This window comes from Ochotona princeps, chromosome 19, assembly GCF_030435755.1.
Source record: "Ochotona princeps isolate mOchPri1 chromosome 19, mOchPri1.hap1, whole genome shotgun sequence".
Taxonomy (NCBI): Eukaryota; Metazoa; Chordata; class Mammalia; order Lagomorpha; family Ochotonidae; genus Ochotona; species Ochotona princeps.
Window position 1 is genome coordinate 23,422,079 of NC_080850.1, and position 27,623 is coordinate 23,449,701.

The 27,623-nt window shown below is 45.3% G+C and overlaps 1 protein-coding gene across 1 annotated transcript in view; it reads left to right on the forward strand.

The window, feature by feature from the left end:
• Nucleotides 1–27,623, forward strand: part of PDE6A (phosphodiesterase 6A) — a 60,532-nt gene that overhangs the window by 12,598 nt on the left and 20,311 nt on the right. Inside the window, exons 5-10 of the mRNA XM_004587543.2 lie at nt 2,446–2,520; nt 11,704–11,768; nt 18,970–19,036; nt 23,613–23,660; nt 26,320–26,469; nt 26,998–27,141. Coding sequence (XP_004587600.2) covers nt 2,446–2,520; nt 11,704–11,768; nt 18,970–19,036; nt 23,613–23,660; nt 26,320–26,469; nt 26,998–27,141 — 549 coding nt within the window. The remainder of the gene's footprint in view (nt 1–2,445; nt 2,521–11,703; nt 11,769–18,969; nt 19,037–23,612; nt 23,661–26,319; nt 26,470–26,997; nt 27,142–27,623) is intronic.

Sequence of the window (27,623 nt, forward strand, 5' to 3'; positions counted from 1 at the left end):
AAAAAACACTAAGTTTTTAAAGTGTCTTATTCACTTTTAAATGTCTGGTAACAAACAGTAAACAGGGCTTAGGGAGGCCACTATTCATACTTCTACCCAACAACAGAACTTTTCCTATTGTCATGAGTCTAAACAATGAGCCCAATAGGGCGGGAGTCTCATGGAGCACATGGAGTCTCTTCTGTTTGTCTTCCGCATGATATAAAAATGAGCGAAGTACCAGGACAGACATGTTCAAACAAATGAAAGGCAAGGAAACAGGAGCAGCAGGGCTTGGCTTCCTATTCTCAGTAAAGCATGGCTCACAGATTACTGTTTGTTCCTAAATATTAGCAGATGAGTGAACAGAGAGGGCCCTGGAGGTTGGAGGCCACATCTGCCTAACCTGGCCTCAGCCCAAAACCAGCTGAACAGCTCTGTGTGCAAAGCAAACCTTTGCAGAAGGCACCTGGATGAGACCTCAGCGGTCTCTTCTGGGTCTGTGCGGTTGTGTTTCCTTCAGAGGTCCTTGGGTATCTTCTATTAAAATCAAGATGTTGAGTCTGGCGGCCGTGGCCTAGTGGCTAAAGTCCTCGCCTTGAATGCACCAGGATCCCATACAGTGCTAGTTCTAATCCCAATGGTTCCATTTCCCATCCAGCTCCCTGCTTGTGGCCTGGGAAAGCAGTCAAGGATGGCCCAATGCCTTGGGTTCCTGAAGCCATGTGGGAGACCTGGGGAAGGTTCCTGGCTCCTGGCTTTGGATTGGCACTGAACTGGCCATTGCAGTCACTGAATCATCTGACGGAAGATCTTCCTCTCTGTCTCTCCTCCTCTCTGTATATCTGACTTTGCAATAAAAATAAATAAATCTTTAAAAAAAAAAATCAAAATGTTAGGGGCCTGGCGTGCTAGCATAGTGGCTAGAGTCCTCACCTTAAATGCACCAGGATCCCATATGGGCGCTGGTTCTAATCCCAGCAGCCCTGCTTCCCATCCAGCTCCCTGCTTGTGGCCTGGAAAGGCAGTTGAGGACGGTCCAAAACCTTGAGACCCTACTGCTGTCTTCGGATTGGCGCAGCTCCGGCTGTTATGGCTGCTTGGGGAGTGACTCATTGGATGGGAGATCTTCTCCTTCTTTCCTCTCTGTATATCTGGCTTTCTAATAAAAATGAAATTTTTTTTAAAGATCAAAATGTTAGAACACAAAGTTCTCAATTTTGAGAAATGGAATGGGGTAGCACTCAGGCCCGGAAGAGGCTCAAAGTGCTGTATCCACAGGCAACTGCCACAGAAAACACTTGATAGGCTCCAGCTAGACCTCTGTCCTTATATGGGCATGGTCTGATCAGATGGCTCCTGTGATTGGCTGAAACTTTGCTCAACTTTGCTATCTGTGACAATAACTCCTAAAGTAGATTTTGGTTTTGTTCACATATGAAGTGAGGCTGCAGTTTTTCATTTGTGATCTCAAATTGCTCTCTTGCACAGACGCTCCAAAAACTGAGGCAGCTACAGGCTAGCGGCCTCCCGCTTCTGTTGTTTTCATAACTGATAGGCTTACAGGTGTCAGCACTTCCTGTTGGCTCTCAGATAAGGTTTTCATATTTGGCACTATTGTATGTTCTTGCAAGTAAGTTTATTATGAAAAACATATCTAACGGCTGGTGTTATGACAGTATATTAAGACACTGACTGGGATGCTGGCATCCTTGACCATTGCGGTCATTTTCAAAGTAAACAAACAGGTGAAAACTTTATCTTCCTCTCCTTTCTTTCTCTTTCTCTCTGTAACCCTGTCTTACACTTAAATGAATCTTGTTAAAAAACACAATTAAGTTACCATCTAGTCTCAATCACCAACATAAAATTAGTTGCTAGCGTTTAGCTATGCATTTTTCCTGAACATTTTTAATACATAATTAAACAGTGAGGGTCAGATGACTTTTTTGGCATCTCACATTTTTCACTCATCAGTGTATCATGGATACCTGTTAAGCAACACTCATGCATCTGCTACATCACTGTTAATACACGTGCCACGACTGAGTTAGTGTAAGTTCCCTCTTGTTGGGAACTTCTGACTTTTCACTATTCTAAGTAATACTGCAAGGGGCATTATTTTAGGCAGATCTTTGATCACCTGCTTAGCCTGTCAAAATAAACTGGTAAGTCCTGAAAGTCTACTTTCTCTCCCAAATCCCACAGCAATGAGGGTGTCCCAACTCAGCCCTAATGCTTTTAGGGAATGATGGGCCAGGTCTGCTCCTTCACTCTGTGTTCGAGGCAGGCGTGGTTATCCTCTAGTTATGACAAGTCTCAGCATCCTTCCAACGCTGGGTCCCCCAGGGAGCTCTTCCCACCTTACAGGCTTCAGGGACTAGTGACTCAGCTCAGCAATAATTCTTCACCTCTCTTCCTTGATTTGTTGTGAAAACATGTCATTACTGTTTTCTTCTCCCCTAGGAGTTTTTTGATGTGTGGCCAGTTTTGATGGGCGAGGCTCCACCCTACTCTGGTCCCAGGACTCCGGATGGAAGGGTAAGGTCTCTCCCTGGGAACTTGCAGTATGAGCAAATCTTCAAGGGAATCCAAATGCAAGACATGGTGGCCCCACTGAAGGTCGGGGCTATACTGCACAGGTATTCATCTTTGGATTAGGTGAGCTCCTGAAAGTATCCTATTGTGCCACATCTGTCAAGCCCAGATTCTTGCAAGGGGTTTCAGTGACTTGTGGGGCAGACCATGAAGGAATCAACCACCCACTTAACAGATGAGAAAAGCATGCCAGAAAGGACAGGCTAGCCATTCAAGGACTCACCAAGCAGGAATTTAGGATTTTGGATTATTAGCTCTGGGAGGAAAGTTCATGTCTTATCTAGAACGTGGGAGCCAGAGGCCCAATTCCAGGAAATAAGCATGCTTGTGTTATATCCATTTGAAACATTTTTTGTTTGGACTTTTAAAAATATGAATTGGTGGCTAAGCTTTACTAATTAAGTTATCTCCCATAGACACTTAGATTCTTAGGCCCTTTTGAAAATAAGGAGCAGTTGAAACTGAAACCACAGTTCTTCAGGGTAGGTTGCACTGGAGCTGCACACTTGCTGCTTCCTTGCAACGTGGGCTGAGTACTCTCACCTGTTCCCATCCCCACGCCTTGCCGTGAGGAGCAACTGGCCTGCTCAGAGAGGCCCCCGTGAGTGGTGGATCCTTGGTATTCTGGCATTGTGTGGCAGTGAACAGGAGGCATCCTGTTTCTGGAGATGCTGAGTGACAAGATGCAGCCACAATGCGGGCTAAACAGCTGTGGCCCCTACCCAGCCTGTAGAGCCTGTGTGGTGACAGAAAGGCCATGGCTGAGGCTCACAGAATAAGCAAGCAGGAGTGCTATGCTCAGATCCACTTAGAGGGCTCTTCCTGTCACACCTTCTTGCCCAGGTGAGATGATGTATCAGTCTCTCCCAGGAGAATTCTAACCTGCCCCAAACAAAGGGCCTGGTGTGGTTGCCTGTGTGGATATGGGAGGCCCAGCTGATGCCCTCCAAAACACAGCCCTTGGAGAGGAGGAGACGAGGAGTCAGTGACCAAGCTTTGTGGCCCTGACAGGAAAGGGGGCTATCAGAAAGATCAGCAAGGTCACCAGAGCCTGGAGGTGGTCCATGAAAAGGGCACCAGGAACAGGTCAGTGAGCATTCCTCCCAAAGACCAGATTTCATCACGGGCAACAATGTCAGCAAATGAATTTGAAGCTACATCCAAGGTCAATTCCGCGCAAACCACAGTTTCGACCCGGAAGCTACTACATCTACCAATAAAGACTCAGACTTTGTAACAAAGAACCTCTGAAAGGTCTGTTTGCTGTGAAACAACTGCAACAGGAGGAGGAAAAGAAACAAAGTCAACATTGACCTTAATCTCTTAAACCAATTAATATGTCAGTGTCTTTGTGTGGCAAGACCCACCCTCGTTGTTTAAAATTAAAAAAAAAAAAAAGGAGTGATGTTAAGAGGGCAAGGAAGAGGGGGCAGGGGATATCTTTCATCTGTTGGCTCACTCTCCAAATACCCAGAAAGCCAAGGCTGGGCCAGGCCAAAGCCAGGAGCCAAGAGTTCAACCCAGATCTTCCCACAGGTGGCAGAGATCCAAGGAACTACTGCTTCCCAGGGTGCGCATTATCAACTTGGACTCAAACTTGGACACTGACCTAGGGTGTGGACATGCCAAGTGGCGTCTTAACCACACCTGATCCCAGTACTGTTTCTGGATGACAGCAAGTCTGGGTCATTGTGGGAGATGGCACTTGTTTCCTTTTAGGCATACTCTGTGGAGAAGTCCTGCTCCAATTCCATGTGAGTCTACCAAAGCAACACAGTATAAGAGTATCTGTCTTGTATTTTGCCCATTTAGGAGTGAAAAGTGGCATAACTGTTTATTCCTGGAGACAAAGTGAATGTGACAGGTGCCATTTTAGCAGAATCAGCTAACCTTAAACTATATGAATCTGCTATGTTGATCAAAGACTGAAGTCAAACGCTTTAAGATCAGCTGATAAATTCTATAGTGGTGAGAAATCTATTATATGTCCACTGAAGCTATTTCCAACATGAAATTCATTCACAGTAATAAATTGATAGGATGCTATTCTGATGAAATTCATCAGACACAGGTAAGCACCGTTTTGGAGTTGAAGATGCAACTGAAGGCTTTGGATACAGAATCAGTAGAGGCTGTTAATTGAAGAAAGTAACAGCATGGGTTATGTTCTTCACTGCCAAGGCACAGCAGGGGAGACAATTACCTAATCACAGAACAAAAGTAAAATTCATCTCACACAAAAAAAAAAAAGCAACACAGGAACAAGAGCTGATCAACAACACACTGTTGTTGGATTGGTTTGCCAACAACAGTAAAAAATCTGGAGCCATGTTGGAAGATGTGTCTCCAAAAGAATCCCCATTTGTGGAAGGATTTGGTAAAATTGAGGCTCTCCTATGGCACCTGGTAGATTTCCAGGATGCGGAACACCAAAGAGGAGATAATGAATTTTTTTTACCTTAAAATCTACTAGGTAGTTGATGCAGATGAGGCAAAACATGCCTCACCATCCAGCAGTTAGTCTAAGGAACATGGCCATGGTGCAAACCAGTCAGATTTCTGCCTTCAATTGAAACATCTCCAGAACTTAGTGAGTGTCAGATAACAGAAAGAAGATAGAGACACAACCAGATCCAACCCTGTCCTTTGGCTATCATAACACTGGGGTAGCAGTCTACAACTCAGCCCCTTGATGCCACTTTGGACGCCACTGAAAAAGAATCCAGTTTTCACTTCTACTTGGTTGTGACATTGGTTGCTCTTGTATTTTATTTTTTAAAAGATTCATTTATTGGAAAGGCAGGCTTACAGAGGGAAAGACTGAGAGATATCTTCCATTTATTAGTTCACTCTCAAAATGGCCCCAACAAACAACCCATGCTGGGCAGCCTGAAGTCACAAGTCAGAAACTTCATCCAGGTCTCCCCTGTGAGTGGCAAAAGCTGAGACATTCGAGCTGTTTCCCACTGCTCTCCCCAGTACATAAGCAGAGAGCTGGGTTGGAAGTGGGGTGGCAGGGTCTCAAACTGCTCACACGGGCTGCCTTAAGGCAGCAACTTAACTCACTGCATCACAACATCCACCCTAAAAACGACTTCAAAACTTGCATCCATAGAACCAAAAAGACTTTAATGGCTATAAATCTTTAAGAGTGAACAAAAATAAGATCATTACAAAAACAGAGGGCCCAGCAAAGTAGCCCAGTGGCTGAAATCTTCACCTTGCATCCGCTGGGATCCTATATGGGTGCAGCTACCCCACTTCTGATCCAGCTCCCTGTCTGTGGCCTGGGAAAGCAGTGGAGGACAGCCTAAAGCCTTGGGGTGACACAGAGGAAGCTCCTGACTTCGGATCTGCTTAGCTCAGGCCTTTGCAGCCACTTGGGGAGTGAATCAGCAGACAAAATCTGACTTTCTAACAAAAATAAATAAGTCTTATCAAAATGTAATTTTTCCTCAAATTTACAGAGAGGAGAGACAAATCTCTTCATCTGATGATTCACTCCCCAAGTGGCTGCAATGGCCAGAACTGAGCCAATCAGCCTGGAGCCACTTCTGCGTCTCCTATACAGGTGCAGGGTCCCAAGGCTTTGAGATGCCTTCTACTGCTTTCCTAGCCACAAGCAGGGACCTGGATGGGAAGTGGAGCAGCCAGGACACAAACTGTTGTATATGGGATCTTGCTGGTTGCAAGGTAAGGACTTGCACCAGGAGGCTACTGCACCAGACCGAACTTTTCTTGCCCTGAATCCCGGCTCCTCTCAGGTAGCAAGAGCTCAGTCCTTCCTGAAACATGAGGCATGAGAATGCGATGCGGCAGAATATGGCCCAGAAGAAAAGATCTTGGACTTCACTTGGCTGCTTCCCTGGAGGGTGAGCTAGGTCTCTGACTCTCCCATTCGTTGATATGATCAGTGAACCCATTTCCAAAGTCAGCTCCAGGACTAGCTCGTGACTGTGGGAATGGATGCAGAGGGTCAAGTCGTGTCTAGAGCATGACATGATTGGCCAGAAGTGGATCTTCTGAAAGGAGAGTGGGCTTGGGGGCCCAGCAGCACCACCTAGCGGCTAAAGTCCTCACCTGGAATATGCCAGGATCCCATATGGGGGCTGGTTCTAATCCCGGCAGTTCCTCTTCTCATCCAGCTCCCTGCTTGTGGCCTGGGAAAGCAGTTGAGGATGGTCCAATGCTTTGGGATCCTGCACCTGTGTGGGAGACCTGGAGGAAGTTCCTGGCTCCTGGCTTCGGATTGGCACAGCACCGGCCATTGCGCTCACTTGGGGAGTGAATCATCAGATGGAAGATCTTCCTCTCTGTTCTGTCCTCCTCTCTGTATATCTGACTTTGTAATAAAAACAAATAAATCTTTTACAAAAAAAAAGAAGAGTGGGTTTGGAGGGAGACTGTCAGAGCTCTGTTTCTGGCTATACCGTTAGCTGTGTGGCCTCACTTTTCCCAGCTGGTAAGCTGGAGTGATCCAACAGACCTATCTGGTCTGTGGTAACTAAAGGGAATCCCAGCCAGACACACAACTGGTACTTCAACATGCAGTCATAGCTAGCTGGTTTGAGCCTCACTGTCTGTCAGGTACTCTGCCTGGATTATGTCACTTCCTCTTCTCAGCAAGTTCATCCAGCACATGTCCCCACTGAGAAGAACATTAAGAGAGGCCAAATCGTGTGCATGCATTCAAACACAGGGCACTTCTTCCTCAGTCCTTAAATCATGCCTGGGACGCTCCCTTTGGCCTCCTAACAGGACTCTGGCTCTATACCTGCCACGTTCTTGGTAGAAATACAGCTTTTGTCTGCATTCCAACCCGTGAGCCTCTCTGACAACCGCTACATCTCCCTCCCTTTCCTTTTAAAAATGAAATAGTGTGTGCATATGGTTTAATTTTTAAAAAGTTGTTGTGTGTGTAGGAAGTGTTTTTAAGTTTTAAAAAGTTATACAGACCAATTAGGCTTCCTGGAGAAAAACAACAAGAAGTGGTGTTCATGTTTTCAGCCTGGTAAGTTTCCATGGGCCATGACGTGGCTGAGGCAGTGGCACCTTCAAAGCCCCTTGTGTTCCCAAGTTGGTGGCTCCACAGCAGCTAACAGAGGTGCTCTTGATGACTCGGCTTTGACTTACAGAGGCTCCTGAGCACACACATGAACATGGCCTTGTGGGCCTTCTGGCTAAGCAACAGGGATGGAAAAAACCCAACTCATGAAAGCACACTGACATTTTTGTTACATTTTGTGAAAGCAAATGGATTCTCCTGTAGGCTTCGCAAAATGTCTGTTTCTGACTTTTCTAAAGAGCCTTGTGGTCTGGTACCTCCTGGCTAGGGCGGCCTGCCAGGCCCAGGGAGCCCCGGGTGTGCCTGGGTGTGCAACTGAGCAGCAACACAGGACAGCTGGGCTTTAGGAAAGACTAACAAAAAACAAAAAAGAAAAAACCATCAGAACAGTCCTGGAACGCCATGTCTGCCCCTTCAAGCTGAAGTCCCAGCAGATAACGCAGTCATCTTTGCTTTACAGAACTGCTTACAGGGCATACATACTGTCAGGATCCAGAAATGTGTTTTGAGAAAATTCATTCACATTTATTGAAAAACATTCATAAGTAATGATTTTTGCATGAGCATGGAAGCCACACCTTCTCTGCAGGGTGTTATCAGCCCATCTTTCCAGGAATGCCTATGCATGTACAGATTTTCAAGAAGTATGAGGGCACTTAAGAAAGGTCACCGAGTGGAAGCCAAGAGTTTACTTTAATGCAAGACATGTTTCTCATAATACCTGGAAAATTCATACTATGAAAAATGCTATGTGTGGATTTCTCAATTGTTATTGCACCAATATGTTCAATTCTGCTTATCCAGCAAATTTACACTTCTTTTTGAAAGGCAGGGAAACAGAGAAAGTTGCTTCCATCCACGAGTTCACAACCCAAATGTCTGCAGGGGGTGAGTGCTAAAGCAGGTGGAAGCTGGCCCTGTGAACTCAGTCTGGATCCTCTTTATGAGTGTCAGGAAGCCAATGAATTGAGCCAGCACCATGACATGGAGTCTGCATTTGTGGGAATCTGGAGTCAGCCACCACAGCCAGATACCAAACCTGGACAGGCCCAAATACGATGTGAGAGTCTTAACTGGTGTCTTAACTGCTATGCTAAGTTCATGGTCCCCAGGAACTTTGTAAAGTTATCTCCCCCCAGTACTGTTGATATGCTCCCCTGTCAACCAATATGGTGATGGTATTTTCTTTTCCCACTTCACTGTATGTCCTGTCATCTCTCCCAAGAACACGGACTAAATTGTCTCCTGAAGGAAAAATGCGAAGTATCCATTTCATTCAGGTATAGCTAGTCCCTAACTCACAACTTAAGTTAGGCCAGTTGGCTAATGATTTTCCCACTTTGCAATGATGCACAAGCCATAGGCATGCAGTAGAATTTTTTTTAAATTCTGATGCACGTCAGTCATTTCTCCATGGGACCAAGGGGCTAATGGGCCACATCAGCTTGCTCTGCTGCTTCCCAGCATAGGCAGAAAAACAGAGTGCCTGTTAGGAATTTCTGCCATTAACCCAAGATACCATACACAGTGAGTCAGACAGGAGGTCTTTATTCCAGCGAGGGAGGAGGACAGTGGGAAAGAAGAGAAAACAGGGCAGAGGAAGATGGTTATGGGAAGGGAGAGAACGCAGAGGACAGAGACAGAGAGGTCTCCTGACATAGTGACAGGAGAAGGCTCCTAGGAAGAGAGAGGGAGCTGAGAGCCGGGGAGAGCCGAGAGTAAAGAACCAAGAGCCTCCTGAGTGACTTGCTGCATCTGGCGTCTTGGGTTAATGGCAAAAATTCCTAACAGTGCCACAGATTCCTTTTAACCCAGAATTTTAACCAAAATTCAAAAAATAGGGCCTGGCGCTCTGGCCTAGCAGCTAAAGTCCTCACCTTGAACACAATAGGATCCCATATGGGTGCTGGCTCTAATCCCGGCAGCTCCACTTCCCATCCAGCTCCCTGCTTGTGACCTGGGAAAGCAGTCAAGGATGGCCCAAAGCCTTGGGATCCTGCACCCATGTGGGAGACCTGGAGGAAGTTCGGATCAGCTGCGCTCCAGCTGTTGCAGCCACTTGGGAGTGAATCATCAGATGGAAGATCTTCTCTGTCTCTCCTCCTCTCTGTATATCTGACTTTGTAATAAAAATAAAATAAACCTTAAAAAAAAAAACATAGAGGGCTACAGTAGCCGCCTTGACCTGGAGTTGATGAGAGAGACAGAGAACAGGAAAGGCAATGACTAAGAGAGAAGCTGGGTCTCTGTACCCACTCTGCATCTCTTAGGGCAGCTTTACACAGTTAGGTGCCAGGCTTTGTCTGGGGACACACATGCCCACAGGGGCTCACTGTATGTCAGGAGAAGCTGAAGCCCAGAGCACACACATAATCAAACCAAGACTATAACAAGGAGTCTTTTTTTAACTCTGAGCTAGTCTTGGCTTTCTTCCATTCATCTTGCCTCCCCCTCTGATGTTTCCTGTTCTAGAGGTTGCGCTCCCCAGGGCTTGTGGTGGGGGGCAGCCTCAGCCACCAGCTATGCAGTTCTGGCTCCTGCTCTACCTTTAACCAGAGCTTCCTCCTGAAGTGTGGGGTTGCTATAGCTGCCAAAGGCTCAGGGCTCTGAGAAGCAGGGGGTGTCTACAGGAGGCCGGGGTGTCTGACTGCGGGGTGGGCTTTCAGACCTCCCTAACTCTCAGGAGTGCCTCTCTGGAGTTTCTGAGTCAGGAGGCACTGGATGGTGCCCAGGTATCTGGGCAGCACCTCTCAAAATACCTGCAGGAAAGGAAGAGTTGTCACATCGGGGTTTCTAAGGTGACATCAAGATGTCCGTCCCCCATCCCCAGTGGCTAATATAATTTGACAGCAAAAAGCAGCCCTTCCCCCTCCCAACTCTAACAGATATAAGAGCAAAAGAAGAAAAAGTTGGAAACATTCGTCCCACCTACCTTCCTCTGCCCTCCTCATCCTAATCAGTAGCCCAGATGGGCATACTTCTTTCTCAACTACGTAAATAATAATACCAATAAAATTCAACTTAAAGAAAGAAAGGGTTGGGGGTTTTGTTTGCTTGTTTGTTTTTTTGTTTTGTGTTTTTTTTTTTTTACTTTTTTTTATTATTTTTAATTCATTAATTACATTGTATTATGTAACACAGTTTCATAGGTACTTGGATTCTCCCCACCCCTGGTTTTGTTTGTTTTTTAAAAAGCTTCCAAGCCATTTCAGACTGGCACTTTTCAGTATATGACAAAAGTACAGTTGTAGAAAAATTAATTATATAAAGACAGACAACATTTAAGTTCCTTTTTTTTTTTCTAAATGAGATTCAGCAGACCTAACCTAACTCAGCTTTTAAAAAGTTTTGAGTTGGTGATTCTTTCTGTTTCTCATTCACTATGACAAGGTTACAGACTATCACCAGCTCAGAGACCCTTCTTCGAGCAGCCCTGTTTTAGGCAATAGTGCCACAGACGCTGTGACATGATCTGAAACTATTAACCTTGTGTGCCAAGGGCCCATGTTCTGGCTTTGGAGTTGTCTTATTGTGCTTGAGTCCTTTCCTCTTTCTACTGCTCAGATTCCACTTTGAAATATAGTTGCTATCTTGCCCAAATTCTGGGGAGTAAAGAGGACCACAAAGGGTAGCAGAATTTTCCCTGGAGAGTTCAGGAAAGAAGCCACTTGCCAACATCCCAATGCAACTGGAGAGATCAACTGTAAGAAAATGAGAGTTTGAGTGGTGCTAAGAGACTAAGGCAATATAGAAAGCTCATTTGGAATGATGAAGCAGGGCTGGGGAGGTAAGCCTGGAAGCAGTGACCCAACACAGAGAGCAGCTGAGTTGTAGACTTGGAGGAGAAAGAGGACCATGACTATGGACAGTGTCCTGCATGGGGGCTGACCGCTGACCCTGATTCTAAATAGGCGGAAGACTCCAGTTCTTTTCCACTCTCACTATGGATTCTAGCAGATGACAATGGGGAAGCAGAACTGTTTCAGGGCAACACCTCTGTTGTGGTTTTGTTACTTCTGACATACCGTTTTTTGTTTTGTTTTTTTTTTTTCTTTTGTCAGGAGATCAATTTCTACAAGGTCATTGACTATATCTTGCATGGCAAAGAAGATATCAAAGTGATCCCGTAAGTGTCATCTCAAAATATGCTGAATTGCTGATGTGTTATTACGTGCACAAAACACTCATTCCAAGAGCAGCACTGACCAATCCCAATAGAGTTGATACTACCCTCGGTGAGAGGCAGAAGGAGCAGTGTGGAATGAAAGAGCTTCACACGGGGACAGCAAGAATCCCCAAAGGGAAGACTCAGAGCTGTAGGCCTGGAAGAGTGTCAGGTGCTCTAAGCTTCAGCCCTAGGCCCTGTGTTGATAAGTAGCCTGCCTGGGCCTCAGTTTCACATCTATAGAATGAGACTTGGGCACCAAATGAGGGAACTATGAAGGAGACAAAGCAAAAGCAGGAAACCGGCAAAGAAAGTAACTTCACCCGCAAGGACAGCTTATCCTAGTATCCTCTTTCAGTGTGGACAATGAAAAGAAAAGGGAGGAACTCTCTTGAATTTATTTACAGCTGGCTGGAATTCAAGAACCATTTGAAGATCTGAATAGTGGTCCACCACCTTACTATACTCTAGGATGAGTTCTTTTTTTGGCCAGGGGCGGGGCGAGGCAGAGGTTGGGGGAATTCTTAAAAGCGCTGCTGCCTTCAATGTATTGGATGTATCAGATAAACTACGTGGCAGCTCCATTTGACCTGGCTCTCTTTCCACTTAACGGCAGACTCCTGGAGGCCACAGCCTGGCTTGTGGGTCAGGGGGAAGGTAGGATGGGGACAGGAACAGACACCTGTTGTATTCCCAGAGCTCATTCCTGCAGTGGGAGGGATCCACTGTGGGCCACGTTACTCCTCACAGGGTGAGCGGGACAGTGACACTGACTCCACCCTGGTCATGAGACCCAACATGAAGACACCTCTGTCACTTAAGAAAACAGGTTCTCAGGTTTCCCTTTCATTGGTTGAATATGAAAAGTTGTCCTAAGTCTAGGTTTCTGGGTGCTCTCTGTTTCCTTGCATTCCTGCTTGTGTAAGGACAGATTCTTGAATTCTTTTCCAGCTTCCTCTTTGTTCTCTCTCGTTCTCTCTCTCTCTCTCTCTCTCTCTCTCTCTCTCTCTCTCCCTTTGAACCAATGCCTACTCTTCAATTGTTCTAGCCTCTGTTTCTAGGGCTGGATTTGTTGACATTCCTTTACCTTGTCTTGATCATGGTCATGGTCTGATCCTTACCTGTCAAGTATCACATTCTACTAGCCTTGGACAACATTCACCTTGCTGCTTTCCAACCAGTCCTTAATTTATGTCCCCTATTGTGCAGTTTGTTGTTATGGCCACACTGTTTATAATGCAAACTGCTGAACCAGCCAGGACAGGCTAGGGTTGTGCTGTACTAACAAGATCTTGAAGCCTTAGCAGCATGAACAACCAACAGTTACTTTACCACTTCACTAAGTGTCAACGGACAGTTGGTGGGTGTGGCTAGGGACAGCATGTGTGGATTGTAGTCAGGCAGTACTTTTTGATACAGCATCTACTGAGAGTGACACCTTGATAAAGCAGTCATCCTTTTGAACCTTGCAAGATTGGCAAACCTCGCCAGGGAGAAGAGAGAACACACAATGGCTCTTAAAAGCAGTCCATCTGGAGATAACACGCATCACTTACTCTCAGTTTCATTGTCCAAAGCCAATCACTTGGCCAAGGTTTACTTCCAGTAGTTGGAAAGTACAATCTGACCTTGGGCCCAGAAGGAAGGGCTTCCTTAAAGGTAGTCACAGCATACCAAAAAGCAGTAATAGAAATAAAACTAGGCATTTCCTCATGATAAAGGGGTCAGTCCACTCTGACATGACAGCCATCATTTTGGGGCACTGCCTGATTACAATCCACACATTCTATTCCCAACCACACCCACCAACTGTCAGTTGACGATGGCTGTTCACACTACTTGGCTTCACAATCTTATTAGCACAGCACAGAGGAGGAAAATTAAATGGTTAACAAATGACTAATCAGGCCCAAGGAAGACAAAACAAAATCTTAGAAAGAACAGAGCAGAGGCAGGCATTTGGAGCATCTCACTTGAGGCCCATACCCCTTATTATGGGACCTGGGTTCAAGTCCTGGTTCTGCTTCTGATTCTGGATCCCTGTTATTGTGCATTCTTGGAAATACCAGGTTATGGCTCAAGTACTTGGGTCCCTGCCTGCCATGGAGGAAGCTTGGATTGAATTCCAGGCTCCAGACTTTAGCCAGCACAAGTCCCAGCTGTGGGAATCATCTGGGAAATGAAGCAGATTTCTCTGCGTCTTTCGCATTCTCTCTTTTAAGTAAAAAACAAATAAATTTAAGAAATAAAAATTAACACAAAGAAGATAAGGGAAAATACAAGGTACACATTAAGATATTCAACTCCAAATACATCAATAGTTTCTTTAATTATAAATCAATGAGATGTTCTACTTAAATGGCAAAGATTGCCAGAATGGATAAGAAGGAGTTCTATTCTATGTAACTGTGTCACATAATACAATGTAATTAATGAAGTTAAATAATAAAAAAAATAAAAATAAAAATAAAAATAAAAATAAATAAATCTTTAAAAAAAAAAGATTAAAAAAAAAAAAAAAGAAGGAGTTCTATTACATTTTGTTGATTCTAAGATGTGGAGTTTTCTGGTTTCGGACATTTCTTAAATGGAATCCATGATATTGTACAACAGCTATCAGCCACAAGGCAGTTGTGATGTAGTTGTCCTTGTTTGCCTAAGTATGGACTTGATCATAATCATCTATGTTGTAACTTCAGTTAATAATGTTGAGCAACCATTGCTGGCTGCTACCCACATTGAATTTAACTGCCGCATAAAGTCACTTACAGAGATTGTGCAATGATGCAACAATGAAACAAAAAAGTTGTCTGAAGTGGCACAAAAAGACAGGAGAAAGGGCAATACATGATAATAATCTGTAAGCAAGTGCTAAAAGTGTGATGGTATGAATAAAGTAAAAATTAAAAGTGATTTTAAAAGCACTGCATTACAGATAAACTGACAGCAGTCTACTTTCTCAATCATACCAAAACGGTCCATCAAAAATGATTACTTCCTACATATGATGAAATATACATTCTGTTTATGGATGACTCATTCGAAAGATAAGAGTATAGAGAGGGCAAGTGAAAGACTGTAAAAGTTACATCATGAACTTGTCAATCAAAAGAAAACAGTTTAACTGCATTAAGCCGAGGCAGAAATAGATGTTGTATCAAAGAGGATTAGGAGAGATAAAGATAGTCACTTCTTAATGATAAAGGGGTCACTCTACCTTAATTCATATTACAGGAAGGTATCAAAATCCTAAGCCTGCACACACCTCCTAACATGACCTCAGAAAGTATAATGAAAGAACTGATAGAAATATAGCTCATACTCACTGATAGAAGCAACAGTTTAAAATAAATCCAATGTAGAATGAATAACATAATTAACATAGCCAAATAGATAACACTGCTCCCTAACCCCACAAACTAGAGAACATTCCATTTTTCAAGCATATCATTTGTAACATTTATAATAATTTGTAACAACATTTGTAATAATTGGTCAGATACTAGGTCACAACACAAGCCTAAATGATTTTGAAAGATTGAATTCATACACAAATTTCCTCTGGTCCCAATAAGAATATGGAAGAAGCCAGTAAGCAAAAACTAAACATAAATTATGATTTTTTTTCTTTGGGGAAAAAAGGGAGAGGGGACACACTACCAAATAGTCCATGAGCAAGAGAATTAATAAGATTTAGAAAATACTCTGAGCTGAAAAGAAATGAAAATATTATCAAAGCCTACCAGATATAAATGAAATCCTGATTAAGGTGAAATTTACAGCCTTAAATCCACAACCAGCCAAGAATAAGGACTGAAAAAGACAATGCACTACTACATACATGTTGGTATCAGTCAGGATTTCAACAGAAAATGAGTGTCACACTCAAATGAGGAGAATTCAGAGTTGGCTTACACGGAGGTAAATTACAAAGATGTGAGTGGAGTGAAAGGAAACCCTAAGAGAGGGTGAAGATGCCAGGGGGTGATTCCCAGACCCCCCGAGGGCAGAGTCCTGGAGAGCAGGTCACCCTGGGGAAAACAGGAGCCTTCAGACCAGGACCACAGCCAGCTTCAAGCAACAGGCCCAGAAATGAGCACCTGACTTAACTTTTACCTCCCTCTAGTGTTTTGGCCAAACTTTGGAGTAATAGACTGGGCAGTGGGACAAAATGATTCATTTCATCATCTTAAGACATGAGAAACAAACAAGCAGAAACATAAACCAAAAGAAAATTTAAATATTTCTTTTTATTGGAAAGGCAGATATACAGAGAGAGACAGAGAGGAAGATCTTCCGTCCAATGGGTCACTCCTCAAGTGACTGCAACAGCTGGAGCTGAGCCAATCTGAAGCCAGGAGCCAGGAGCTCTTCTGGGTCTCCCACACGGGTGCAGGGTCCCAAGGCTTTGGGCCGTCCTCGACTGCTTTCCCAGGCCACAAGCAGGGAGCTGGATGGGAAGCAGGGACGCTGGGATTAGAACCAGCGATCATATGGGATCCCGGCTCGTGCAAGGCGAGGACCCTAACCACTATGCTATTGTGCCAGGCCCCAAAGGAAAATTTTTAAAGGCAGTTATGGTGCAGGGATTGTGGTGCAGCATGCCAAGCCATTCATACGACAGAACAAAAAGATCCCCAAATACCCACATTTATACGACTGCTGTGCAAGAAAAATGCTGTTGCCAAGCAGTTAGGGAAAGAATGGTCTTATTCAACAAGTTCTGTTTGTGGAAACAGGTCCCTATATGGGAAAAAAAATGCTTCCTCAAAAATAAATACATAACTATAAGTTCTAGGTCTAAATACAAAATAAAAAATTATAAATCTTTTAGAAAGCAACCTAAAAGCATAGCTGTATGATTTAGGGATAGAAAAACAAACACATCAATAATAAACAGAAAGATACATTAGACCACATTAAGAATATGAGCTTTTATTTAAATGGAAAAATTCCTTCTAAAAATGTGTTTATGTATTTTAACACAAAATGTTGTTTCAAAAACTATAGTGGCTAAAATCATCAGTAGCAATTTATTCTGTCCTGATTACATATCATTCTGTGGCTCAGAGATTCAGGGGTGGCTAGACTGGGTGGTCTGAGCTTGGGATAGTCATGAGGTTGCCATTAGTCGTGCCATTAGTCTGCTGTCCGTAGAGCTCACTAGTGCTGGCGGTGGGACAGGAGGCTTCATTCCCTTCCAAGGGGCCTCTGCAAAGGGCCACCTGAGTCACCTCACAGCATGGTGGCTTCCCCAGAGCAAGCACAAAAAGGCCACAATGTCTTTCCTGATCTAATCTCAAAAATGACATGCTCATTTCCACCATATTCTATTGGTCCCAGAAAGAAGCCTTCTGTCATCGGAGGGGACTATGTGAAAGCAAAACACAGGAAGGGGAAAGCCGCTAAAGGCCAGCTAGGAGACTGGCTACCATACAGAGTGAAAAAGGCAAACTCAGGGTATGGAGAAGATAATTGCGGCCCAAATAATGGATAAAAGGCTCATAGCAAGAATATGTAAAGAACTCCTATAAACAAGTAAGAAATAAAAGAAAGAAGTAGAACTTCACAATAGAACAATGTACATGAACAATATATGTACGGGGGCTGCACTGTAGTCATGTTTCAGGGACAAGCAGAAGAAACACTGGAGGAGAGGCCTTCAGTCCCTAGCAGAAGGGCTATAAATAATAAACACTGGCTGAGATATGCGGCAAAGGAAGGTAACAGCACAACTGGGCATGTACCCATTTGTGCAATCACCTTTTAGGAGACAGAGTGGCTTTATCAGAGCTGAAGAGATGAGTGCACATCTGATGACCCAGTATTTCTCTTCCTACACATGGGTGCCAGAGTGATCACGACAACACTGTCTACATTAGGTCCAAACTGAGAGGAGATTTGCATTCACCTCTTAAAGATCTTTTATTTACATATTTGAGAGGCAGAGAGAGAGAGAGAGATTACACCCATTTCACACCCCAGATGCCAGCAACAGCCAGTTTGGGCCAAGGCCAGAGCTGGGAGCCAGAATACAGTCCAGGTCCTTCACGGGAGTGGCAGGATCCCAACTTGAGTCATCACCGCTGCTTTGCAATGTCCCAGGCTGGAGACAGGGATGGCACCAAGAGTCAGACTCTGGGACCCTGTCATAGCAGGTGGTCATCTTGCCCACTAGGACAAACAGCAGCCCCCATGAACATTTCAATGGAGAAACTGTGCTCCAGAAATACAGGAGAAAACTAATTCTACACAGTGAGAAAATTAGAGCAACATGAAAATAAAGCTAAAGTGATTGTATCATTCTATCTAGGTTAGATTAACAAGAGGTAAAATTAAACAAGGGGATTCAGGAAAACATACTTAGATGGTAAAATTCTATGGAAAAGCACAATTCTTATATTAGCATAATGGTTACCTTGGCAGTTAGAGACGAGGCTATGACTGGGAAGGCACGTGTTGACATTGCTATTCCTGGTGTGCATGTAGTTTCATAAATGTTCACAGTCTAAGGATTGATGATAGTTTCATGCGTGTTACTATTTGTGGGTTTGTCCTCTCCATGAAGAAGCAAGAAGTAATCAGCCACCCTTGGCTTACAACAGGGATACATAAGAGATGCATCACTAAGCGGTTTTGTCAACATGCCTACAACACAGAAGGCTACAATGTCACTGGGTGGTATCATCTTGTGAAACTGTGTGGTCTGCTGTTGACCAGAATGCTGTGTGGCACATGACTGAAACAGCCTAAGCCACAGTACACTGTGGTGGGGGTCAATAACTACAAACAGCACTTCGAGTGCTTGGGGCATGGAGTTTGCCACTCCTTTCACAGTATGAAGCTGCCAAATTCCTGGCGGAAGTGGCTGCTTCTGATTTTGCCCTGCAGCCAATAACAACCTCTGGAGTGAATGCTGTCTCTCTCCCTTTGGATAGTTAAACTTTGCAGGCAGCCCCTAAAAGGGTCTATTCATCACCCTGTCTGGATGTCTAAATGAGGATACTGAGGTAGCTACTAACCTTTTGGGTTTGGTCAGGTGTAATGAACACAAATAAGTGCAGAAGACCACCAGAGAGTAGGGGGACAGCAGACCCACATTCAAGGTTTTAGCCCAACAGTCTCTGCTTTGAAAGTCATGCCCTCTGTCTGGTTTTTACAGGAACCCACCTCCTGACCACTGGGCTTTAGTAAGTGGTCTCCCCACCTACGTGGCTCAAAATGGCCTGGTAAGTAAAATGACTTGGAAGGGGGAGTTTTGAGTCAGAGAGAAGAGCTAAAGGATTTCAGATTTGCGAGTGAGAAAATGATGCAAAGTTTAAGTCTCTAAGAGTCTGGGTCTCTCATTTCTCAACTCATTTGATAATTAGCCAAAGCAATGATCAGGAAGTGGTGTTGGAGAAAATGCTAAAGGCTCAGAGATCTCAGATGGAAAGGTGCTCTCTCTCTCTCTCTCTCTCTCTCTCTCTCTCTGACAACTATAGAGGCTTACGAGTGTGTGTCAGGGACAAAGTCACAACTGGCTAGTCTGTGGGACTCGTCCTCCGAGATGAAGTCCCAACCTCACATCCCTGCTGCATTTCCAGTCATGCCACATTCAGCGGAGCTCCAATCCACTCCCTGCCCTGTGCATCCCCCTGTCCCCCTCCCTCCCCACCAACTCTACAAGGTGATGGGTGGAGTGACAGCATCCCTGTGCCTGCGAGGAGGGCTGTATCTGCTAGCTGAACATCCCCTATGTTCGAGCCTAGTCACGCTGTATCCTTCCCCAGGCACACTCCTTGTAAAGCTGTCCATATTGCAGGGTTCTTTTTTTTTTTTTTTAAGATTTATTTATTTTATTGGAAAGGTAGGTATATATAGAGAAGGTGAGACAGAGAAGGATCTATCCACTAGTTCACTTCCCAAGTGGTTGTATTGGTCAGAGCTGAGCTGAGCCAATCTGAGGTCAGAAATGGGCCTTTCCAGGGTCTCCCACACAGGTGCAGGGTCTCAAGGCTTTGAGCTGTCCTCGACTGCTCTCCCAGGCCACAAGCAGGGAGTTGGTTGGGAAGTGGAGCAGCCCGGATATGAACCAATGCCCAGACAGGATCCTGGTGCATACAAGGTGAGGATTTAGCCAATAGGCTATCACACTAGGCTCTGTATCATAGGGTTCTGATGCCCTGAATCTATTCTACATGTGATGTTCCTTGGAGATGCAAAGGCAGAAGAATCGGGCCTAATCTCTGTTCTGTGATCCATCATCAGTGGAGCAGATATCTTTACTAACAGGTGTACCTGTGAGGTCATGATAAAGAAATATATGGTATATTATGAGAATACAAAGTCTGGAGCATTTGAGTCAGCCTTTAGTTCTTAGAGTGCACTGGCCTTGGCTGAGGTGTATTTCTTTATTGCAAAGACAGATTTACAGAGAGAACAGAGAGAAAGATCTTTCATCTGTTGGTTCACTCCCCAAGTGACTGCACTGGCCAGAAATGAGCCAATCCAAAGCCAGGAGCCAGGAGCTTCCTCTGGGTCTCCCACATGGGTGCCGGTTCCCAAAGCTTTGGGCCATCCTCTACTGCTTTTCCAGGCCACAAGCAAGGAACTGGATGGGAAGCAGAGCAGCCGGGATACAAACCAGATCCCATACAGGATCCTGGTGGACGCAAGAAAAGGACTGTAGCCACTAGGCTACCATGCCAGGCCCTCAAGTTTCATTTTACAAAGATAAGTCTGGCAACTTCACAGAGGCAGATAAATCAGTAGCACATGCTCCAAGAATGAAGTGATAATAATCTCAACAAAGGCAGGTGCACAGAGAAAATATTCACTGGGGCCAGAGTTCAGCTTGGCTATGAAAACTCTTGTTAAGACTCCAATGTTTCGTAGTGCGGCACCTGAGTTTACACTTGGCTCCTGTTTTCAGCTTCCAACTAATATGTACTCTGGCAGTGGTGATAACGCAGGTAATTGGGTTTCTGCCACCCATGTGGGAGACCTGGATTCAGTTCCTGGATCCTGGCTTCAAGCCCTGGCTTAGCCCTAGTTGTTGCAGCTGTTTGGGAGGGAACCAGCAGCTGGGATATACAGCTGTCTTGCTGTGTGTGTGTGTGTGTGTGTGTGTCCATACTTCTGTATCTTTGCCTTTCAAACAAATAAATATAGAACACGAACATTATTGCTCACAGCCACTGAGCACTTACACTAAGTAACTCACTAAATAAAAACAGTCTTAATACTCATGGCAACTTCCATGGAAGTTAAATGGAGAGCAGATAATGTATTAGATCTAATACAGAGAAGATAAAACTGGTAAGGCCTCATGAGTGATCATAAATGGAGAGCGAGGAAGAGAGGGGTCAAAGTTCACAGTAGGCTTCTGGAGTGGCTGAGCAGTGCTGGCATATGGTCTGCAGGTAAGAGGGTGAGGTCCGTATCAGACCAGGTATGATGCAGACATTTTTTAGGGGCACATGTCTGGGAGACAAAGGAGGATAAGATTCTAATGCTGCAGAGAGGTGAGGGATGGAGATGGAGATCTGGAAACTATTGGGACCAGATGGCATGTGAAACCACGTGTGCAGATGCAGGGGCAGTGAGGCCAGGGTGCAACACCAGAGAATATCAGCCCATACAGAGTGGGCAGAGCAAGAGGAGTGTTTGAAGGAGAGACAGGAGCATTCAGAGGTGAAGTCTGGAGACCCAGGAGAGGTCAGGGTAATGGAAACCGAGGAAGCAGAACATTCCAACATGGAGGGAGCCCCAAGTGATCTGGTGATACAAGCACTGAACATTCTCCTTGGGTTTGGCAATTCAGAGAGCATCAGCGGTCCTGTTGACTTGTGACCACCACAATAACATGCCTTAGGGAACACTCCATAAAGAGAAAATATTGAGTTAGCTGATAGTATTCAAGTCGAGGACTGGCTGTCCCCGTGGGTTTGGCTTCTGATGAGGGTAGCAGATGGTGATGATGGAGCTTTGCAAAGGAAGGCCCGCGTGGGGAGAGAGAGAAACACACACATACACACACACTAAGCTTCCCTTATCTTTGATAAGCAACCCTTCTGTGAGAGCTAGCCCCTGAGTTCACACCCCACAGTCACAAAGACCTCCTGCTAGACCTGACCTCCTGAAGGTTCCACCTTCACTTGGGCTGCAGAGGGCCACCCATGCTCATATCCAAACTAAAGCAGTGGTCCTGATGAAACAGACCTACTGTCCAGAAAAAGGCCAAAGCTGCCTCGTGGTCCACTGAGGAGTGAATGGCCAATGAGAAGGTCGAGAAAGTGAGAGAAAAGCAGCAGGGGATGCCAGTCTGGATGGCTGCTATAGAGATCATGTGGCAGGAAGGGAGGATCCCATTTACAGGCTGGGCAGAGGGCGGAGACGGGGGAGCAGTTGTCAGGGAGAGTGGAAATCAGGACTGATTGATGACAACTGGGCCAATCACAGGACAGAAGGACATTGCAGGGACTGGGGCAGCCTTGGACAGGGGCAGGGACAGCTCACCATCTGGAGCCTGATGGGCCATCACTGTGGGGACAGGGAGGGCTGCTGCAAGCCTATGGGACTTCTTTTTGAGAATGAAAAGGAAACACCTGTTCTCAATGGATGACCAGAAAAACTTGGTCAGGCCCTGGCACTGTAAGAGGAGTGCAGACTGGGCAGTAGTGCAGGTGGCCTCTCAGCTGTCCACACATAGTACAGGTGTACCCAGTGGTGCCTTGGGCTGGTCTCTAGGGGGATCATCTAAGCACCATCTGCTCCTTGTGTAGTAGAGAGAACTGGTCCAATTTTCAGAAGAGGAACCTGTCAATATAAAACCAGATCTATACCACTTTACATTTCTTATTCTACATTGGAGTTTATAGCCATATAAAAATCCCTTCTGTTAAAACACAATGGAACCTAAATGTAATTGGGTCAATGATGTTTAGAGTAGCATTACTGGTAAGTATCAACCTCTGTCAACCTTGCAAGTTTCCTTGTGGGAAACCAGGAGGAAAGTGACCAAAGGATGGCGGAGACTGATGAAATTTATTTCCAGGTTTTAGTTCTTATACATTCAACAGAGCAACAGTTTAAACTTAGTTTAAACAGGTTCAACTTTAGCAAAACATTAGTTACTGTCCCAAGGTTTAATTACACTAGTTCAAACTTATGTTGTGTCACTAGGATGAATCGAAATAGTTCAAACTCAGGATTCTGTCACAAGATTTAATTGGTTAGTGATTTACATTTCTTATATGGGCCAGGAGTTCCAGGAAACTTAACAAAGCTATTCTGATTTAGGATATTGCTTTATTCTTGGCTAAATTATCAACAAGAGCACCAGTGTTTATCAGGAAAGCACAAAATCACGTCCAAGAAGTCACTGGGGGCAAAAGTGCATTCTGGGTGGGGGGCCCTCTGCCTTCTCCTTCCTGGAGAAGGTTCCCCTAGACCTCTGCCATCCCAGCTATCTTGTTGGATGTGATCCCACAGATCAGAATTTTAAAAGCATGAACATGCCCTAAATTGCCATCAAAGAAGAACAAGAAAATGGCATATTGTCACAGCCATTACTTCTGACATTTTCAGAACTTGGGATGAATCCAGGAGCAGGGCAAACAGGAAGAAGCAAGGTTTTTAAGTATTTGGTTATTCTCCCCTTCAGTATTGTCAATTAGTAAGTCAATGCTAGTGTGTCTACCCCACGGCGAGAATGTGATGCCCAGGGCAAGGACATGGTATTTCTAGAAATGGCACACAGAGCCTTGCTGGGTGTTCTATCAGCTCTGAACACAACTCATTATTCCCCTTCATGGCTTTCAGATCTGTAACATCATGAATGCACCAGCAGAGGACTTCTTTGCATTTCAGGTAAGTCATGTTTTAGTTGCTGTCATAGAGGTAAAGTTTGTTCTCGCTCTCTTGAGCTCTAGAATTCATTAGATTCCACCTACTCCACTAGAAAACCAGTCTAAGTATAAATCTGAGTAGAAATAGCCATCTTCCGATGGGAATGGGGAAGCAGCTAAATGGGTGATTTTAAGATCCCCTTTGGTTTTAGCATCCACATGCTTTGCTTTCCAGCCCCAGGACCTTGGCTTCTACTGTTCTCTCTGAAATCATCCCGATTACCTCTGCTCCTCAGTTACACCTTCAAATGCTGCCACTGCTGTGAAGCTTCATTCTGATCCCTTGGCTGAATATCATTCCTTTCTCCTCAGGGTTTTCATGGACTCTTGCTTATAGTGTTTCAGTACCGGTGACTATTTTAACCAATGATTATGGGAGATATACTCTGTGCCAAGCTTTGGCATAGTGCTACACTGGTTACAGCGGTGGTCCAGATTAGCATGGTCTTAATCTCCCTGGGTCTCAGCATCACAAGGAGAGACAGACACACAAGAATGTGGGGGCCAGGAGAAGGGTAGGGGACCCAAGAAACCTGACTTAGCCTGAGAGGAATCAGGCTACATGAGGAAAGTAAGCTGGGCCACGGGAGGGGACAGAAGACCACAGAAGACAGATGAGCACTGAAAGGAAGCAGAGCAGGCTAACAAGTGTGAGCAACAGACTGAGGTGGCAGGTGACAAGAGGACTATGTGGAGGGACGCGGACGCCAAGAGACTGAGGCAGCGTGCGACCAGGTGACTGTGAGGAGGTCAGGTCCTGATGGGTTCTTGTTCCATCTTTTCCTTACTCTGCGTTTTATTATCCTTACCTCTGTTCTGGACAAATTCCTCTCCACAAAACATAAGCTTTGTTTGTTTATTTTACTTGATAGTCAGAATAAATGAGAGAAAAGAAGAAACAGAGAAACAGTGTGATCTTCCATCCATTGATTCACTCCCCACATGGTTGCAATGGCCAGAGCAGGCTGTTCTGAAGCCAGGAGCCAAGAGCTTCTTCCAGGTTTGCCACGTGGGTACAAGGGCCCAAGGCTTTGAGCTACCCTCTGCTGCTTTCCCAGGTCCTTAGCAGGGAGATGGATGGGAAGTAGAGCAGCCATGAATCAAATTGGCACCCACATGGGATATAGGCACCATAGGCAGAGGGCTGATGTAATACACAACCAAATCACCCCAAGGGTCTTTTTTTAAAAGGTATATTTATTTTTATTGGAAAGTCAGATTTACAGAGAGGAGATAAAATCTTCTGTCTGCTGATTCACTCCCCAAGTGGCTGCAACAGCTGGAGCTGAGCCGACCCAAAGCCAGGAGCCAGGAGCTTCTTGGATAGTAAACCAGTAGATAGAAGTTCCTTCTGTCTCTCCTCCTCTCTGTAAATCTGATTTGTCTTTCCAATAAAAATAAATACATATTTAAGGAAAAAAAGAGTATGGAAACACTTTTGGCCAAATTTAAGTTCCTAAGCATAACTTCATACTGGTTTTGAACAATGCCATCCCACTGACTGTAGTTTAATCCTACTATAAAGCAAATTTGATCACTGCTTTGGATTTTAGTCTCCCTCTCCAACTCATTCTCCAACAAAACATTGGAGTGAGTGTTTCAAAAGTGCAGACTGCCTTGAGGTCTGTGTCTGTGGCAGAGGCTGGAAGGCAGCTCTGCCTTCCACCCAGTCTGCCTCTCCATTGCAGTACTCAGAAGGGAGAGAGGTCTGGAGGCTGGGGAGATAGCTGCAGGAAGACTGGGTTGAGGCTCAGTGATGCCTGCTGCTCTCCGGACCACATTCTGGACCCCTGTGGGGACACTCTCCCACCAGGTGCTAAGACAGAGGTGTCTGGCACTTTCTACTACTAAAGCAAAAATAATCATCTCATGATCTTAAGAATCTTTGACTTTTAGAAGCTGGAGGCTCATCTTTCTTGGAGAGCTTCCCCTAGGGCAGTGTCACTGCTGGTTTATCTTGCAGATTTTAGACAACCTAAGGACAAGATCTCTGCCTCATTTGCCCTGGCTTCCCCAACTCCTAAAAAAAGTTTCTTCCATATAGTGTGTGTTTGAAGACTCAATGGAAAAGGAGATTAGAATTAATCAAGTTATCTCCATGTTCTAAACGATGAAAGTGAGGCTCAGACAGATGGGAAATGACTCAACAAGCCATCTTGTAGGTGACCAGGAGTATCAGTTGATGAGAAAATTTAGGCCAGAAGAGATCAAAGGACATACCAAACATGACATGGAAGTTTAAGTCCTGAGGCAGAAGTACAGGTGGTTGATGAATTCAAAGTTATGAGAAATACCTGTATTACCCTGCAGCCACCTCCTGAATGGGAAAGGCAGGCACTACCTCTGTAGGCTGACTCTGTCCAGGGTGCTATCTACAGCATGAAGCCTGCTACCTGGGACACAGGCACCCTGACACCCTAGGGATGGACACACTATGGCTCTTTGGCTCAAGGAACTTCAACCAGAAGGGCCACTGCTTCATGGCATTTGTTGCTGACCAAACCCACATAAAATCCAACAAGCTGTCTCCTTCTTGCATCCCATCTCAGCAAATCAGGGGTGCCCTGCCCCTGCAGGCAGCAGGTTCAGAAAACCTACCCTGGCTCTTATCTTACATACAGAAAGAGCCCCTGGATGAGTCTGGATGGATGATTAAAAACGTCCTCTCCATGCCCATTGTAAACAAGAAGGAAGAAATTGTCGGGGTGGCCACGTTTTACAACCGGAAAGATGGGAAGCCCTTTGATGAGATGGATGAGACCCTCATGGAGGTACGTGCACCAGGAGGCTTTGTGCTATGGAGATTCAGCCGGCTTTTGCCACCAAGCCTGGCCTCCGGAGCTACATGGTGGGGCCAGGTGTGCGGTTGCCCTGTCTCCTGAGGAATGGCTGACCCAGTGCAAACAGAGCTTCAACAACCACTTTCCTGGCTTCTGCTTTGATGCTGTCAGGTTTGTAGTGATATCCATATTCCCTTCCTCAACAGTTCAATTGCTAAATTTCTCATTGTAGGGCAGTTTTGGGTTCATAGCAAACTTGAACGGAAAGTACCAAAAAGTTCCTACTTACACCTGTCCCCAGAGAGCAGCTTGTGAAGTCACTGCTCAGAAGAATGAGTCTCCCACTGTGTCCGTGCTTTATGTCACATGCTCACACTAGGTGGTTTACCTGGCCCTCACAACTGTGCAAAGCGGCCAGCCCACAGTCTAGCACAGCCATTTCCCAGCTGAGAAAATGGAGGTCCAGTTAGAGTCAAACCAGAGAGTCCTGTCTCTGATTCTCCCTTCCTCTCTTTTCAGTCCTTGACTCAGTTCCTGGGCTGGTCTGTCTTAAACCCAGACACCTATGAATCCATGAACAAGCTTGAAAATCGGAAGGACATTTTCCAGGACATCGTCAAATATCACGTGAAGTGTGACAATGAAGAAATTCAGAAAATCCTGGTGAGTCACACCCTTCATTGCCTCCTGCTCTGGCAGACGGTGCCTCACACAAGCAGCAGGCAGGATGTGACATCCACGCGGGCACAGCCCGGGTGAGGATTTCCTGAGTCATGGGAAGATAGCAGCGCTCAAACTTGATGAGTGGACGGATGGGTGCTGAACACTGGGACATGCCTTGTGGAACTGGAGCTGGTAAAATGTGGCATACCGGTGTACCGAGAGCTCAAAGTGGCATCACCGCTTGGAGACAGCAATCTCTTGCAGGGCTGCCTTGTCATGGGACTGGCCTGACCCCCAACTTCACAGTTTTAGAAAACCTCATTATCACTAAGCTCAGGGCTGACTGGAGTAGAGTCCCTTCTCTGAGGGAAGACTGTGTCTGACAGGCCCATGGACAGTGGTCAATCTCTCAGCGCCTCCCCACTCTGGGGTCAGTTCACTTCGAGGAAATCAAAGCAAAGAGAAGTCTCGTGAGCCAAGAA